Here is a 16,611-nt window from a genome sequence, read left to right as displayed (position 1 = left end):
AAGGCATCATGTAGACAAGAACCAAAATCCTTTTCCCATCCACTCCTTTGGATGATTAGTCATTCCCTAAACCAGCCTAAAGCAAACAACGTTACATTTCTTCTTGCTCTTTTACACTGGAATGCCAAGGAAAATCTGGTTGCGCAGTCATCTCAGCAGATATTGGTTCACAGCCCAGGTTAAATCTCTGAAGCAGCACTAGACAGTGAGCTGTACAAGTGATACCACCCAGCCCACCGGGAAGGGCCAAAACCCATGAACTGTGATCCTTTATCCATCCCTAAAGGGCAGAGCTGAAACTCCAAACGATCTGCTTTGCCTCCAACTGCTGTTAGGGGCATAATAGGAATATTTAGGAGCAGGCTGTTGAGAACTCAGAGACCTGGAGAATTCTGTTTACCCATAACTCAGTGCTCTCTGCAATGGGACTATTAATGAATCTCAAAAGGACTTAATGGGAATGCTGCAGTGTTTCATTAAAACTCCCTATCACTAAAATAAAAATGAGGATATACTGAAAAACACTGGAAAAGTTGAAGATAAACTTCTGTTATAACACACACATATATACATATATAGATATAACCAGATGGGCTTAACACAAATAGTTCATCTGTTTTCTTTCTCAATTTGATTTCACTAATATTCTGTTCAGTTTCATTTACTTTAAAAATGCATAGAGACACAATAAAGAACCTGAAAAAACTTGCTGAGAAAAAGCAACTCCTGCTAGCATTATCAATGTACAAAGTTTATAGATTTCACACTGTTTGTTTAAGATATCCATATCTATAATCACATATATTCATCTTCCTCTGCCCATACTTCCCCCCCCCACAGATGAAAGTGCATTCAAAATCCTCGTCCAATGAGTCAGTTAAAAATACACATCTGAATCATAAGTATATTCTGAATACAACTCTAAAGCCAAGGGGGATACTATTAATACATATAACTAAAATCACGGCCTTGGCTAGCTGCTTTTATTAACCACCTTGTCTACTCCACTTAACCACAGCTACTGCCACAATGTTTCTCCTGCCACTCTCCCTTATCTATATATTTCTTTGGTTTTAAAATGAAATATTTAAGTGTATCGGCTACTCTATCTTCCGTTTCTGATTTTATATTTTTGAAGATTTTGGTTCACAGCTGGTATTTAAGCATACTAGGTACTACACTCCATCTCTTTTTAAAGTTTCTGGAGATTTCAGTTTCCTGTAAAAAGATGAGATGTAGTCCTTTAAACCTTAGTATTTTAAGAAAGGAAAGAAAAGGTAAAGTTACCGTTGTGCTACATATATCCTGTGCTTATACGTACAACTGCCTGTACAAAAAATTGTTTCTAATATTCAGTGTTGTTATTTGCTTTCAAGATCTACTCAAGAATACCATTTAAGGATCAGCATCTCATTTCGCTAAGCTCCACAAAAATGAAGCCCTTGTCTGACAAAGCTTCCCGTAAGAATACGCAAACAGAACAGGTAAACGTAACAAACACTGACGTTTGACGAAAAACAACGGGAAGGGTTTGAGTAATTTATCAGAACAAAACTATCAGAAAAGTTGGCAAAATATGCAAGTGTACCTGCTCAGGAAACAAAGTTTCTGCTGATACTACTCTACCAGTAGCTGTTCCCAAACATTTCATGCCATCACTCGAACTCCTTCCCCTGCACGGTATCGCTCCAAGTTGACACGTGTCATTCGCCTATCGCTGCAGGACAGAGGCTTCGCCTTCCTCCTTCACTCGGGCACTTATCTCTAGCCTATGGCCAAAACCAAGCCTTCCCCCTTCTCACTACAGCAGGGGAGAGATGAGGGGCCCAGAATAAAGGAAACAACCCGCTGCTCAACCCGTTCCCTCCGGCACCCACCGCGAGCACTGCCGCCCGTTCTGCGGCGCTCCGGGAGGCGCGGAGCCGCCCCGCACCCGGCCCCGGCCGCTGCCCCTCGGCCGAGACCCGCCTGGCCGCCGGGGCCGGCTGCCTAATCTGCCCCTCGCCCGCAGTCCCCGCTGGCCAGCGGGAGCGGCCGCGCTGCCTCCAGCCCCGTGACACCAGAGCGGCCCGGCCCGGCCCCGCCGCCGCGCAGGCCGGCTCCCCGCATGCCGCGGCACGGACAGGTGCAGCCTTCGGGCAGCCCGGGGCCCTGCGCAGCCCGGGCTCGGCCCCGGCCTCCTCCTCCTCCCCCGGCCAGCCCCTTCCCCCGCGCACCATCATCACCCCCAGCCCCGCACAAAGACGGGCCCCCACCCGCCGGGCCGCGCAGGGAGGGAGCGGAGCAGAGCCGAGCCAGGCCAGGCCGGGCCTCCTCCTCCACCCCCTCCTCGGTCGGCGCCGGCGTCCCGGGCCTCCCGCCCGCCGCGGGGGCCGCCGCCTCCGCCTCCCGCCTCACCTCTTTGGGGACGAGCTGGTTCTCCTCGCTGGGCACCATGGCCGGTGGCGCGGCGCGGAGCCCGCAGCAGGCTGAACCGAGAGCCGTCGTCAGCAGCAGCGGGAGGCGGGGGGACGCCCGCGGCTCATCCTCCCCCTTCTTCTTTTCCTCCTCCTCCTCCTTCTCCTCCTCTTCTTCTTCGTCCTCCTCCTCTTCCTCCTCTTCCACCTCCTCCGCTCCCGCGGGCAGCGCCGCGGCCCCGCCCCGCCGCCAATCCATGGCAAAATGGCCGCCGGCGCGGTTCTCGCGAGAGCCGCCCCACCCCGGGCCCGCCGCGGCCCCCCGCTCTCATCGCTGTCGGCGCGGCCGCGGCGCGTCCTGGAGTCCGACCCGGGCCCGGTGCCGCTGCCCGGCTCGGCCGAGCCGCGCGGTGTTGTCCGAGCACGAGGGGCGGTGTCGGAGGCGCAGCGCGGAACCTCAGCCCGCGGCAGGGCCAGAGCCGCCCCGCGCACGGAGCCGCCCGTGGCGCTGGGCCGCCGCCGCTCCCCGCTCACGTTATCCTGCCCCGGGGAACAGCGTGGGGCGCCCGGGCCTGCGGCGGGCGCGGGGGAGCAGGGAGTGAATAAATGGAACGGGCTGCCCAGGGAGGCGGTGGAGCCACCGTCTGCGGAGGCGTTTAGGGAAAGACTGGACGTGCCGCGCTGGTGTTCGGTCATGGGGTGGAGTGGATGATCTCAGGGGTGTTTTCTAAGCTAATTGAGGCCGTAGGAGTGGAGCGGCAGGAGGCGAGCGGGCGGGCAGCGCGCCCGGGTCACCGCCGCAGGTGCGGCTCGGAGCTCGGTAGGAGCGGCCGCGGCTGTTGGGCAGCGCGGCCCCGGAGCCGGCCCGGCCGTGGGCGTGCTCGGAGCGGCGCTTCGGAGCGCCAGGCCCGCCACACGGGCTCCGTCCCCTCGCACCGCTCCCCGGGCGGCCCTCCGGAGGCCGGGCTGCAGGGACACGGGAGGCTATTTCGTGTGTTTCACTCGCTCTTTTGCGTTGTTGGTGCCAGGCTGGAGCGGGTGCGTAAGCACAGCCTGGTCTCGCTGCCATGTGAGCCCTTTTGGGTGCCCAGAAGTTGTTCCTTGAAGTCGTGCGATGAAGTTTAGGGTGTGCTCGCTGTAAATCCGAGGTTAATAGTTCATTTTCAAGCGGAGTGCAAGGCTATTTCTGTGGCATTGCTTAATTGTTGATTTTTGCCCACAACAAGCTAAAATATATCTAGTTTTTGTGCCTCACTAAAAGCCAAATCACTAGAATGACTACAATGCACATTAGAAGAAAAGTAGTTAATATCTACTTCACTGCAAAATAGTTTGTAAGTGAAAAACATTCTACTCGGCTAATGAACGACGCTGTATGGTAGCTGTAGGTTCCTGCACAACTATTTTTGTTACTATTTTAGTGTCCTCTTGTGGAAAAATGAAGTACTGAGGATAGGTTTTGGCTTTGTGTCCATGAAGTTTTGTGTTTGGGGATAATTTTTGAAACCCATTGTACTAGAGGCTATTGAAGATTTGGTAAAATTGAATGATCTCTTCTCCCTTTTCACGTTTAAAGTATGTAACTTCTCAGGTTCTTATCTGCTTTCTCAGAGATAAGTGGAAGCTTTTGCAATCAGGATATGTTATTAGTGTTTCTATTAGTATAGTGTATTAATGCTTTAAAAAAATGCTTCAAAATGGTCATTTCTGTAAACAACATCAGTGGTTTATTTTCATCCTTCAAATATGCTATGGTAAATGCTGTTTCTGGCTTGGGTTTTTTGTTGTGGTTTGTTTATTTTTGAGGGTTTAAAAAAAAATTTTACTCATTGAATTAAGCACAGAAATCCTCTCACTGAAAAACTTGAAGCAGTTTTTAAGTATATTTCTAACCTGTTTTCCATTATATAACCTACTGGGTTCAAGTTTTTTATCTCGCAAAGGTCAGAGGGTTCTTTGGGACAGGAGCTCTTGCCCTGGATGTTTAAAATATGTTGCACCTGAAAGCCCCTCATCTTAGACCTTTGAGCTTTAATATGATAAAACCAAGTACGGAGACACGAACCTGCAAGTCCCTTGCTGTTAACTTTACTTTATGTGAAGCATGGGGTTGTGTAGAGCTACCCCTCTACCAGAGGAAAAAATACCTAAAATAGTGGGGTTTTTAATAGGAAAGGCAGTATGAAATTAATGAACTTGTGGCTTTCTGAAAAGAGGTGTTTTACTAATGCTTATCGTCTGTGTTTTGCATTAAAAGGTTTGGGATTTAGTTGGGGTTTTTTTTTTTTTTTGAGGGGGACTTCTGTAAGCATCTAGGTGTGAGAAAAGGTATAATTGCAGAAGAAGTGAAAAATGATGTCAACATTTGTAGATATTTGGAGGACCACAGCTGCCTGGTGATCTCCAGTTGTCCAGTGGTGTCCAAAGATGCATGAGATTAGCGAGCAAGTGCTTGAGTTGAAGAGCCAGAGCAGAGCCAAGCTTCCAATATAGGGGATCCAACCATCAAAGCAATTCGGTGTGTGACTGACTGGTCTGCTGTAACTTCCCCTCTCCCCCACACTTTGGGGACACACCCCACATAACCTCTCAGACTTGGAGGTTTCTTCCTCTGTGTTGAAAGGAATCCAGAATTCGCAGATAAGAAGCTTTCAGAGATGTTACTTTGGAAAGTTCTTTTGGCTCTCTAAAATGTTATGTTCTTACAGGTTATTTTTTGCTGCCATTTGTGCTTAACAAGGGAAAAAGTTACAGAACTCAATGACTTTATTTGAAATATATTGTTCTGTTAGAATAAGGAGGTAGCTACCACAAATATGTACCTACTAGATAAGAATCAGGAGTTTGTTTTTTAAAGAAATACTTCGTTAGATCCTCCTGCCAACCTTTAAAACTGTGCAAACATCCAGTGTAGCATGTGTGCATGAAACATCTTTAATGGAGTAATAATCTCTAGTTAATAATTAAATCTTCAGGAGCTTTTGTAATCTGTGGATGCTACAGTATTTAATCTCTTTATGTGAGCCTTCTTAAAGAGGAATATTCAGTATTCGACTTTGATAAAGGGAATCCTGGCCTTATTTAAAGGCTGATTTAACATAGCACAGGTGTAACTTGTTATTAGTGTGAAGGAGAAAAATTCATATCTCAGACTACAATTGATGGTGGATTTGCAGGTACAGGTAAATTTGTTAGGCTGTTAATTGTCAAACCTGCTCAGAGTTTCCACCTGAAGAAGAGCCACCAGAGCTGCAGTGTGTCAGTTTTCAGTCAGTACAGTGCTTGTCACACTGATGTATGCATTGGGTTAATGGAAGTATTGTTATGCAATGACAGTGTGCTGAAGTAAATAGCAGATCTCTATTTTAAAGGATGATGCACTTGTAAATTAGTCTGTAGAAATGGGTTACCTCTTTAAAGGTTGTGCTCTAATCATTCCTCCTTCTCTGTAAGAAGTCACTGAATCTTGTCCCAAGATTTGACAAATAATTTTACAAGTTTTGAAAAAAGTTCTAAGAATGAAATGGAGTGCTGCCATCTAGCTCTTTCATATAAACTGATGTCTTTCCCAAAGTAGTATTATCCTACCTGTTTGAAATGCAAGGCCTGTGGAAAGAGGATTGTGTAGACTAATGCCATTGATTTGGGATGTCTTCTCTGAAACTTTTGATTTTTCAAATAGGCTGTTGGTGGGAGATCCATGCTAGTTTTTTTCTGTATTGTCCTGCTAAAAACACCCAACCAAACAAAACCACAAAAAAATCCCCTCCCACCAACCAACTAAAAAAAAAACCAAAAAATCCCCAAAACCAAACCCTCAAAACCCCCTAAACATGAAGTTTGCAGTCCTTGGCAACAAGTTGCTGACAGATCATGAAAATATCCCAGGCATTCTGTGTTTGCCAGCAGGGGCAATGTAGCCAGTGCTGATGCAGTGTTCATTCAGAGCTCGTCAGCACTTTAAGACACAGCTCAAGGCCTCTTCCCTTTTCAGTCTTTGGCAATTCCACATCTGCTGATTGAAGGAGATGTGTGAAAGTTCAGGATATCACAGTCCAGCAGTTCATTGCACTGCTGGTTACTTTGCTGTTTGAGCCTCAAGTAACTTTTCCCCAATGGCACAGCAAGTTTTGAAGCCTTTCTCTGAAAATCTACCTGTACCATCCAGACTTTCAACAAGGAAAGTTAAAAAAAAAAATCTGTAAATTCAGCCCTTATATGGATGGAGGGAAGAAGAGGGGAGAACTAAAAGGAAGAACAAATAGATTTAGTAAAAGTAAAAAGGAGAAAATTACAGAATTCTGCATCTTTAAATGTCCCTTTTCTAGATAATATCTTTGATCTTAGCTCCTTAAGTATGAAACAAATCAATAAAAGGCTAAAGAGCAAATTAAGATCTTTAAAAAAAGAACACTGATTATTTTGAAGTCTTTTACACCTGTTAAGAGGCTTTTATATTTTATTATTTTAGACTGTTTCTTGAATGTGTTAAGCACTGGAATCAAGATACTAATTTAAAAATAAGAAATTTAAAAATTATTTTCTATTATATGTATTTTAAAACCCCCATATAGACTTTCTTCTCTAAAGAAGTGTATTTCGAAGCAGAGTTTTAGAAAGTAAAAAAATTAATTTCAAAGAGTTGCGAATGGTGTGGAAAATTGAAACATTAAATCGGAGGTACAGTATAGAAAACATATTCTTTTGTTTTAGAGGGGCCAATGTAGCAGGTCTTGTGGTTGTAACAGCTAGGTAAGCAGCCCTCTGAAGATAAACTAAATGAGATTAAGGAAAAAATTACTTAGGTTTAGTGCAAAGCATTGTGTTCTGCAGTTAAGCAGTGTTTTCTGCCATAATCTTTATGAACAGGCAAGTGCTTTTCTCTCCTCTGATATGGTGTTTCATGACAAGATCTTTTTAATCAAAACCAGTAGGGGATTATTTTAATTAATTATAAATCAGCAGCCAAGATTCATTAACATTTTTGTTAAAGATTATCTTATTACTCTAGTTTCAAGATACCGAGTGTTCAGATACTAGCTTAGGAAGTTAGTTTTCTTTTCCATGAGAGCATTAATCTTATGTATAAATTCCCAAAAGAGTTTGGAGCTCAAATTACAGTTTTAAAGAGAAGTAGAAATACTGCGGAGAGTTTTGCCGGACCATGGATTCCTTTATTAACACTGAATTCTTTTACCAGCTTGACTTACAATTTTCAGCTTTGTGTGCTTGCAACTACAGAGCAGTTTCTGGCATTAGCAGCCTAAACAAAACACAGTTCCAGGGTGTTTGACCTCTTGATGCACTTGTCAAAACCTTCCTGGTGTCACTGCGAGTAACACGTATGGTAGCAGGCCAACTTCCACTTTGTGTGGTGAGAGTTGGAAAGAGATGTGGGCTGGTATCTTGTAGAGTTTGTGAGTTCCAAGCAAATCTCACGTGGAGTTCGCTGGCTTGGTCATGTGGCCAGGCTGTCACTGATGGATCTAAAATGTGTGCAGCAGCTTGGAAATCTGCTGTCCTTTTAAATGTGCAACTGGTGGAGTGTGTGCATCCTTTCTGGCGTGTGGGCTCCCATGTTAACCAACCCTCTAAGGCTGGGAGGTGGCAGGGGTGCAAGGAATCTCTTTGCAAAGCAACACAGGAAAGGCTTGCCTGTGGGAAAGCAAGAAGGAAGCAGAGTTGCCTTGAATGCATACCATGACAGTCATTAAGTCACCAACATGGTTCAGTTACTTTAGAGTTTCAAAAGAGCTCGCAGTGACATAGCCCGTGTATTTAGAAACACTGAATTAACACTTCCTGCATGTGAGGAATTGCTGTTGCATAGTCAGCCTGGGAGCACAAAGGCAGCAGTAAACAAGTCTGTAATGTGTGAGAGTAGCCTGCATTCAGTATGCCCTCAGTATTCAGGAGCTCTCAGATGGACAGTCAAGGTATTTATAGCTGCCCTTGGGTCCTGGGGAGTTTAATAGTTCAGGTTTGCATTAGGGGTTCCCAGTGACCCTTCAGGTTACACCTGGTGACGTTTAATATTCTGAGTGAGTGCTAATTATGCTGCTTGCAGCTCTTTGGGCAAGCAGGAAGTGGTTTCCCATCCTCAGCATGCCCTAACACATAGAGAACATTCCGTCCTCCCAGATTTAACTTCCTAGGTGGCCTTCCCCTGGATTAAGTATGTTTTCTTCACCTTTTCTTTGTAAGGTGTCATGATAATCAGTGTAAAGAGGTAGGTCGCAGCTGCCTGGGCTCCACCCCATCCCCTCACTGAGAGGAGAGAAGAAAAGGCATCTTTTGAATGTCTCAAGTCTCATGGCATGGAGTACCAGGGCAGTAGCTGCAGCAGGATCTGTGATGTGATCTGCCTTTGGCCTCTGCAGTGCCCAGCCGTGGAGACCTGCCAGCCTCTTCACTGGGCAAGGCTAGAAAGCAGGAGGGGGCTGGCACCATCTCCTCATTTCTGTTTGAATGGTGCTTACTCTCGGTGCTTGACACCACTCTCTGCTTTGCTCTGTGCTCTCAGATAATTTTCTTCCACTGGTGATGGGAGAAACTTTGTATTTTGAGGAGTACTGGGCTGGACCTGGTTATTTTATAGCTGGTTCAGGATCGCTGAGGGGAGAGGAGTTGCTCTTCATCTGCCGTCATTCCTCGTGCCAGGGCTCAGAGCAGGCTGTGCTGAGACCTTTCTAAAGCAGCTTTTAGGCAGTCTGTGCAGAGCTGGTGGGAGGCTTGGTCTAAAACCAGCTGCTGGCTCCATGATTCTCGGAGCTCAACCTTGTCCTTGTTTTGCAATGTGCTGTGTCCTGAACATCTGCAGCCTCCTAGGGCTTTAAGGGCTACTCTGCTGTGGGGGTTGCTGAGCTCTTTCTTGCATTAATTAATGTAGCTTTACTTTTGGCAGCAGCAAAGGGAGCTGCCAGAGGTCTTACATAGCATTTAAAATGTCAGCTGCCAGTCTAGAGCAGCTGCCAGCACTGGAGCTCTGGCAGGGGGAATGTTGTCACAGGACATGTCAGTGTGGACACAGCGCCAGTCAGTCAGGGCAGGGACTTGTGTACAGAGTATCCTGACGTTGGTAGAATGCCCTTTGAAATCTCAGCAAGCTGGCACCTGTGTTGCTTGGGTCATATATAAGGAAATGCTGCTGGCTCCTGGCTGTTGTGGTTTGTATTCAGACCCGACTGTAAGTAGTTGTCAGAGTGTGGGGGATACACTGATAAAGTAATCCTGTGGTGTTGGGAGTCTCTCTTCTGAGTGAAAGAGTAGAGCAAAGCACTACTCAAGAGTGTTGAGAGAATGTAGTTTTTAAAAGCAATAATTTTGGTCACATGTGTCTCAATTTTAATTCTTTTTAATGGACTTTTTCTTTCAAGTGTTTGGAATTTATCTGTTGATTGAACTGAATTAACATGGGATAAAAAATAAAAAAAATTTGTAACTACTGTCCTTGCTTGTCATCATTGCCTTTGTGAATAAATTTGTCTGGAGAGCATTTGTTTCTTCAGCATTTGGATTAGAGGGCTTGGCTGCAGACATTTGTGCTAATTTGAATCTTCTATTTGCTGTTAGTATGGGAAGTAGATTTCTTTTAATACTGTTACTTCTTTGCAATGAATTGTACCAGCTGTTTTAAGTTAGATGCATGCCCATTTACGTCTCACCTGTGATGTAAACCAGGCTTGTTCATTGGGCCTGTTACATGTAAGCACATCTACCAGAGATGTCCAGATAGGTAGAGACAAATTCCAGATCATTTGGACTGAATCCAAATCCTTTCCTGAGGCTTAACTCTTCAGCAGAGCATTCTTTTGTATACAGTTGTTAAAGTAAGAGGGCTCTTTGGGGTGTTTGGGGTTGGCTGGTTACTAATGTGGGGTGCATCCATGGAATGCAGGAGTGCATGAATTAGAAGGATCTCAATGCCAGGCTCAGAGATATAATCATAGGCTGGGTACTGTAGGATTTACCACAGTGTTTTACATATGGAATTAATCTCTGCCCTTCCTTGTGCTGGAAATGTGTACCTTTGCATAGATGCTGGGTTTGTGTTCCTTATGGGAACAAAAGATTTATATTAAGCAGCCCAGACCAATTTTAAATTCTTACAGGCACATAGAGGTGTGCTTTTGATACCACCAGCAATGGAAATAATTACAGGAAACCAAATTCCAGAGTTGCTGATGGCAATGTGCTCTACTAGGATAAGAGCCACCCATAAACTTGTTGATGTTCTAGGTTTGTTTCTACCTACAAGAAAACTTGCATATACAATTAAGCTCCCGTCCTGCTCTGCATCCCAGATCTGGGCTGTATGGCAGATTTCTCCTTTTTAAATCTAGGAGGGTTTCTCAAATGGAGAAAATGCAAGCCTCAGATCATCAGAGGCTTATTGTCCATACTGCCTAAGAAGTTATAAACAAAGATAATCAAAGCAGTTGTATTTGACTTTTAGGGTTTTTGTCTGTTCTGACCTCTGAATCCTAGGAAAACTGAAAGTATGATGATAACAGACTTTTCTAACTGCAAATTTTCTGCTGTTATCCTGACCATTCCTCAGTCTGTTCTTCCTTATTTTATGCTATTCCCTCAGTCTCTTCCTTCAGAGACAGGCTGAAACTGTAGTTTGTCTTTTGTTAATCTGCTTTTTGTATTCCCATACTCTTTATTTTCATGTATTTGAATTTACCCAGGATGCTGCTAAGGTAGTATACATGTTTCAGGCATGAAGAGGTTAATGAAGCTTTAACTGACTGCCTCATAATAACATCCATGTTCTTGGCAGCCTTGGGATGGTAGTTCTTGCCTGCAGCCACATACAAGGAGTTTTATCCTCTTTGATTGCCACATTTCTATACAGCCAAAGTAGATTTAACCCGTTCTTTAGGGGAGTCCTTTTGTATGTTCCTTGGCTGTAACAGCACTTTTATAATGCCTCTTGAAAACTGAAAGGGCAGCTTTTAGTAAACAAGTAATGAAACCAAGAATTCCTATGTTGGAATGAATAAAAATGATGTTCATGCAAAGGTGTTTTGAAGATGCCTTTGTGATTTAATTTTTGGAAATAAATTCGTGGCATAAGAAACAATTCTCAAAGCCTCACTGCTAGTCTGATTCTGGTCCTTTGGCTGCTTAAACCATGGCACTACCTCAGGATGAAGTGACTAGCTGATTTTTTTTCTTTTTAATTGAGGAAGGGGAAAAACTGAAAGCACTAAGAAATAAAGTGGACATGCAATTTTTTTAAAAGCTCCAATGAAAGTGATTATTTATGGAGATTTCAGAGTAGTTACTAGTGCTGCACTGGCTATTTAAAATCCATCATGTGACTGAGAATGGTACCACTCAGTGCACTTGGACTGCATAATGCCTTTTTTCTGGGCAGTGTTGTGCTGTAAAACAGTAGTTGGGTGAGGTGTTGTTTCAAGCACAGAGTTAGTTTGGTGCTAATAAGCAGTGTGAAGAAATGTGGTTAAAACCATCATACCTGGGGGACATTCACAGGCAGAACTAAAGAGGTAGATATGAAGTACAAACCCAAGGCACTTTCTTCTGCAGTACTCACCTCATCTGTCTGAAGTCTTGAGGTGTGAAAAGTTTGATTTTGAATGCATGGTTATGTTTGGTCCTGTTGTTCTCTTGACCATTTTCTTCAGTACATCCGAGCAGTCTGTATTTTATTGTTTAGATACATGAGGTGTTCAGTGTATCTGAGTGTTGCTGCAACTTTGAACTTGGAAGTACCTGAGGTTTAGGATTTAGAACTCTCCACTTACATTTCATTAGCAATTTTGCATTTTCTTACATTTCTAAAAGGGAAGTGCCTTTACTTATTTGCATTTACTTATTTGCATTTACTTCTACTTAGCAAACATCTAAGTCTACACTGTCACAGATGAAATAGTTGAGCTTAGTTTTGAATCAAGTATGCAAATCCTGAGATAATTAGAGTATTGTTGAGTGCTGCTATTTTGAACCCAGAGATGGAAATTTGTGGTTTTCAAAACCCAGGCAGTGTCTTCTACTGTAAACTGGATGTATCTGTACATTAGAAGAAGTTAGATACAAGAATCCTTTTGTGAAATGTTAACTGCAGCTTGATGTTCTTTCTTCTTCGAATTTATAACATGCCTCAATTTAACTTAAAAAACCCAGTAACTTAAAGTTTTCTTGAGAGTACAATTAGACCTTCCTCTATCACTGTGCTAAGAGGGTTGATGTGAACAGATTCACATCTCTTAGGGTCTGCAGAGAGACTACTTTTACAGTATGCTCTAGCAGCATATTAGCAATGTTTCTTTGTGCTCAGTGATCATATAGTCAGAAAGCACGTGAAAAGAATATGGAAATTTCAAGTGTGGGAAGTGTGGGAACAGCATGACATAGATGCATGTGAACATTAGTCTTTACCATGCATGATGCAATTTGTGACACTTCAAATTTTGCAAATTACTGTATATACTAAATTTTTTTCACCATAATTTCAAGACTCCTCTCTTCTCCTAAGCTCTCCCAGTTAAACCTGGAAGAAGGAACTAAACTTGCTTAAGTTATGTAAATTTGAAGGTTAGCATGATGATAAAGAACTTCTCAGAAAAGGACATGGCAAGGTGAAAGATCCCAAAGGTTTGGAAAATAATGAGAGACAAAGTGAGAAAAAGAGAAAATGAAATGTAATCTCTACAAATAAAAGAAAATCTGTGTGCCTGGGAAAATGCATGGATAACCATGATGCTGCTCATAGAAGGAATAAAGACCTTTAAAAGAACAAGCATGATGCTGTCTGGCTGCTTTTTTTTTGTTTCTGCACCCAAAGACATTCTGGGAAGAACCAAAACATTTCCCCAGGTGCTTTTATAGGACAGAAGGCAAAAGCAATAAAGCTACTTCCTGGTACTGCAGTACAGTGATAATTGAGAAAGTTTGATTTAAAAAATCTTTTATAAAAACACAAAAAAATTAATATTAAATGAACCAATCCATCTCTGCCTTCTTTCTTTCCCACAACAGTCTTGTTGCTGAGAAAACTGAGCCGAATGCATGGAATCACAGGGGCAGCTCTAGGTGTGAGCCACCTTGCAGCCAGGAGCTTTGTGGCTCTGCTGGGAGCTGTTCTGGTGGTAGAATTAGAGGTTTGAGGAGAACAGGAAATTGCATAAGGACAGCTCTGTTGGTTGTTTACTGGGAGCCAGTGCCACTGGAATAAACAGCTGTGCAGCAGTACAGTGTCCCTTTTGTCATCCAGCCTGACAGGACTGGGAATGGAAACTTGGAGCTCGGGCCTTGAATTCAGCGAGGGAAGCCTATGGGATAAGGGAGCTTGTCATAGACCGTGGAAACTGGGTAATATGTGGTAGTTTTGATCAGACACCAGAGCTTTTTAAATCCAGAAGTTGTTTTTGCCAGTATTGCTCAGGAAACAAACTTTAACAGACACACATAGAAGTTGAAACCTTTGCCCCCTGTCCTTACCTCTCCCTTCCCCTATGATGTAGAGGTATTTTACATTTTTCTTAAGATTCTTTGAACAGAGAAATCTGTGGTGAAGAGTCAGGTTTCTCACTGCAGCATGACAGTGAGATGGGGAAGAGAAATTCCTAGCAAGAGAGTGAGCAATGCAAACAGAGACCATTCACAGCTCTTCAGCCTCAGCCACCTCTTCATTAAGCAGGGGAGTATCTGCAGACTGACTCAGTGACCAGACCTCAGTTTGCCTTGCAGCATTAGAAGTGATGATAATGAGTGCTTTCCTCACTCAAAGCTACTGGTGACATTTTCACGTATTTTCTAAGCATATGTAAATACTTGGATCAACTAAACATCTTCCTGCAGGTGTACTGTTTTCACAGGAAAGGGAAAATCGTGATTTCACCAAGTCACAAGTATTTAATGAGGTAAACCATGATCAGATACTGCTTCATTAATCTTGTTTCTTTATAGTCAAAAGTGATTCAGATACTGAGTTTTCCCCAACACCAGACATGAATCCAGTGCCAGAAAACAGGGTGGGAAAAAAACCAAACCCACCAGGAATTTAGTAAGACTAAAACATCTTTGTTGTTCCAGTGCTGAGTAAACCAAAATGAATGTATTTACATGGATTCACTGGCAATTGTTAAGGCTGATTTATTTCAGTATAGTAGAATGTAGTGAGCACATTTTAAAGAAGTGTGCCCTTATATTGAAATTATTACACCTCTAGCAGAGATAAGGAATGCTTGATTTATCTTACTGAGGTCTGTATTCTCCCTAAGCCTCGTGTGCAGTAACATCCAGAGACCTCTGTGCTCAATTGTACAACATCAGCCAGTTAAGATGTCTTATAAGAATATACTTTTTTCTAATTTCTGAGCTGGGAATAGTTTAATTAGGTTCTAGCTGCATAACTCAAGCTCAACAACCATGTTTCAATGTTAATGTTAGGTTCTGTAATTGGAAAGAAAGGTCAGTCAGCTAAATAGGGAAGGATTTTGTCAGCATTACAGAAAAACCTTTGTGCTGTTCTTTCCTGATACTGTAGGAATTGTCCTTGGTACCATGACATGTGTTCATCTTGGGCATCTTTGAAGTCCTACAATAACTTACTGTAGGTTATATTTAGACTGTTTTAAAAATGTATTTATTTTTAAGGAACACCTAGCAAATCTTTTAGTGCAGTTGGTTGTGTTGGGAAAGGAGAAAAAGAGAGGCAGAAGGTTGAACTGAATGTTGGATTTGGGTCTATTAAATTGAAAGGAGTTTAGAGTATCTCAAAGAAATGCTGTGTGTTCTGGCTATTAAAAAAAATAACACTAGTCCAAAAATAACGTAAGTGTTATGAAAACATTTTACTTGTCTTTTTAATCTTTTATAGCAAATTCGTTTCTTTTTCATCAAAAGAATTCCTACTAGGTTTTGATTTAAATAATGCAGTTACTTAAATGAAATTCTTTAGTGCTACTTGTATATTTTCTAGAAAGCCCTATATTAATTTAAAATTCAGTATTTCATTTGTATGCAGGGAACATGATCCTTCTCCTTCATCTAGCAATCTGCACCACCCATATATTCTTTTTTAAACCTTCAGATGTAACCTTCTTAAATATTTAAGGCATAGCTCCAACAGAAGTGGTAGGCTGCTCTTCTCTTAACTTTGCCCTCTATTTTCTAGGTCTTAGTGAAACACTCAGAGTGCTTTGCTTCCCACTGAAGAACTGGTTATTCAGATATTCTAGAAAACACAAGTGCCTTATTGACTTCTAGTGCTGTTGAAAGTGCAAGTGAATATTCAAGAAATAAGGTATTGAATGCACTTTGTGTGAAATGCATTTGTGTGAAATGCAGTGGTTTCATATTCCTGTTTCTATGGATCTGTCAGATCCAACGTGCTGGGAAAGGGAGAGCGTGTGCTTTCCAATGGGGAGAATAGATGGGATGGCAGCATGGGGTTCCAGAGGAAGGATTGATGGGGAGTGCAGTTCCACAGCTCTGGTTTTGTGGGCTCAGTCAGATTTGTGTGCCTGTTCGACTCACAGCACTGAGGCAAGTCACCTGTTTCTTGGGCTGATTTATGTGTAGTGTGCACAAAGTGTTTTCACAGCCTGGTTCTGGTGGGACTGAACCACAGGATTATAAACAACAGAGCAGTTACATAAAGGCACTGAACAAGGGTGTTATAAAGACATTTTCTTCAATCATCTATTCCTGCAACCTGGTTTCTAAATTTTAAAAATATGCAAGGTGCATGTTTAGTATGCAAGGTTTTTGTTTAGCTCAGGAATGTGCTTTTGGAGCAAATCTCGTTGTTATTACTATTTACTGTTGCTTGTCACTTTCTCAAGCTGTCTCTTCAAATCCATATAATCAGTGGATGCAAAGACCTCAGCACCAATGGTTTGGTCTCCAGACCTGCTGGATGGGTTGCACTTTCTGAAGGTTTCCTGCTGTTATAGAGAAGTTCTGCAAGTGATACCCTGCAGTCCCCAAAATTCCAAGTAATATGGGGTTCTTTTTTCCGTTACTTCTCTGGTGAAAGGTTTCATTAACTTTTGGCTCCTCTGTGATTATTTCACCATGTGTATTGTTGTGTTTACTTATTGTGCAGAAATAATTACTGCAGCCAGGAATGGTAACCAAAGAAGAAATTAATAAAGAGAAAGTAGTTTAATATTCAGTGCAAGCTTAAGTATGATGAATAGTTCAAGTGAAGGTCATTTATTCTAGAAATTATTGGTTT

The 16,611-nt window shown here is 42.9% G+C and overlaps 1 protein-coding gene and 1 long non-coding RNA gene across 6 annotated transcripts in view; one reads left to right on the top strand and one right to left on the bottom strand.

Annotated features, from left to right (window-relative positions):
- USP47 (ubiquitin specific peptidase 47) overlaps positions 1 to 2,600 on the bottom strand; it is a 51,690-nt gene extending 49,090 nt beyond the window's left edge. For all 3 annotated transcript variants that reach the window (XM_032112740.1, XM_032112742.1, XM_032112741.1), the window contains exon 1: positions 2,398 to 2,600. In XM_032112740.1, the coding sequence (XP_031968631.1) occupies positions 2,398 to 2,436 (39 nt within the window). In that variant the 5' untranslated portion in view covers positions 2,437 to 2,600. The remainder of the gene's footprint in view (positions 1 to 2,397) is intronic.
- A 134-nt stretch (positions 2,601 to 2,734) lies between these two features.
- LOC116445767 overlaps positions 2,735 to 16,611 on the top strand; it is a 52,903-nt gene continuing 39,026 nt past the window's right edge. For all 3 annotated transcript variants that reach the window (XR_004240878.1, XR_004240877.1, XR_004240876.1), the window contains exon 1: positions 2,735 to 15,675. This is a non-coding gene — a long non-coding RNA (uncharacterized LOC116445767). The remainder of the gene's footprint in view (positions 15,676 to 16,611) is intronic.

Source organism: Corvus moneduloides, chromosome 6, assembly GCF_009650955.1.
Source record: "Corvus moneduloides isolate bCorMon1 chromosome 6, bCorMon1.pri, whole genome shotgun sequence".
In the NCBI taxonomy this organism is placed as follows: domain Eukaryota; kingdom Metazoa; phylum Chordata; class Aves; order Passeriformes; family Corvidae; genus Corvus; species Corvus moneduloides.
The sequence above is the reverse complement of the archived record's forward strand: the minus strand, read 5'-3'. Positions and strand labels throughout refer to the sequence as shown.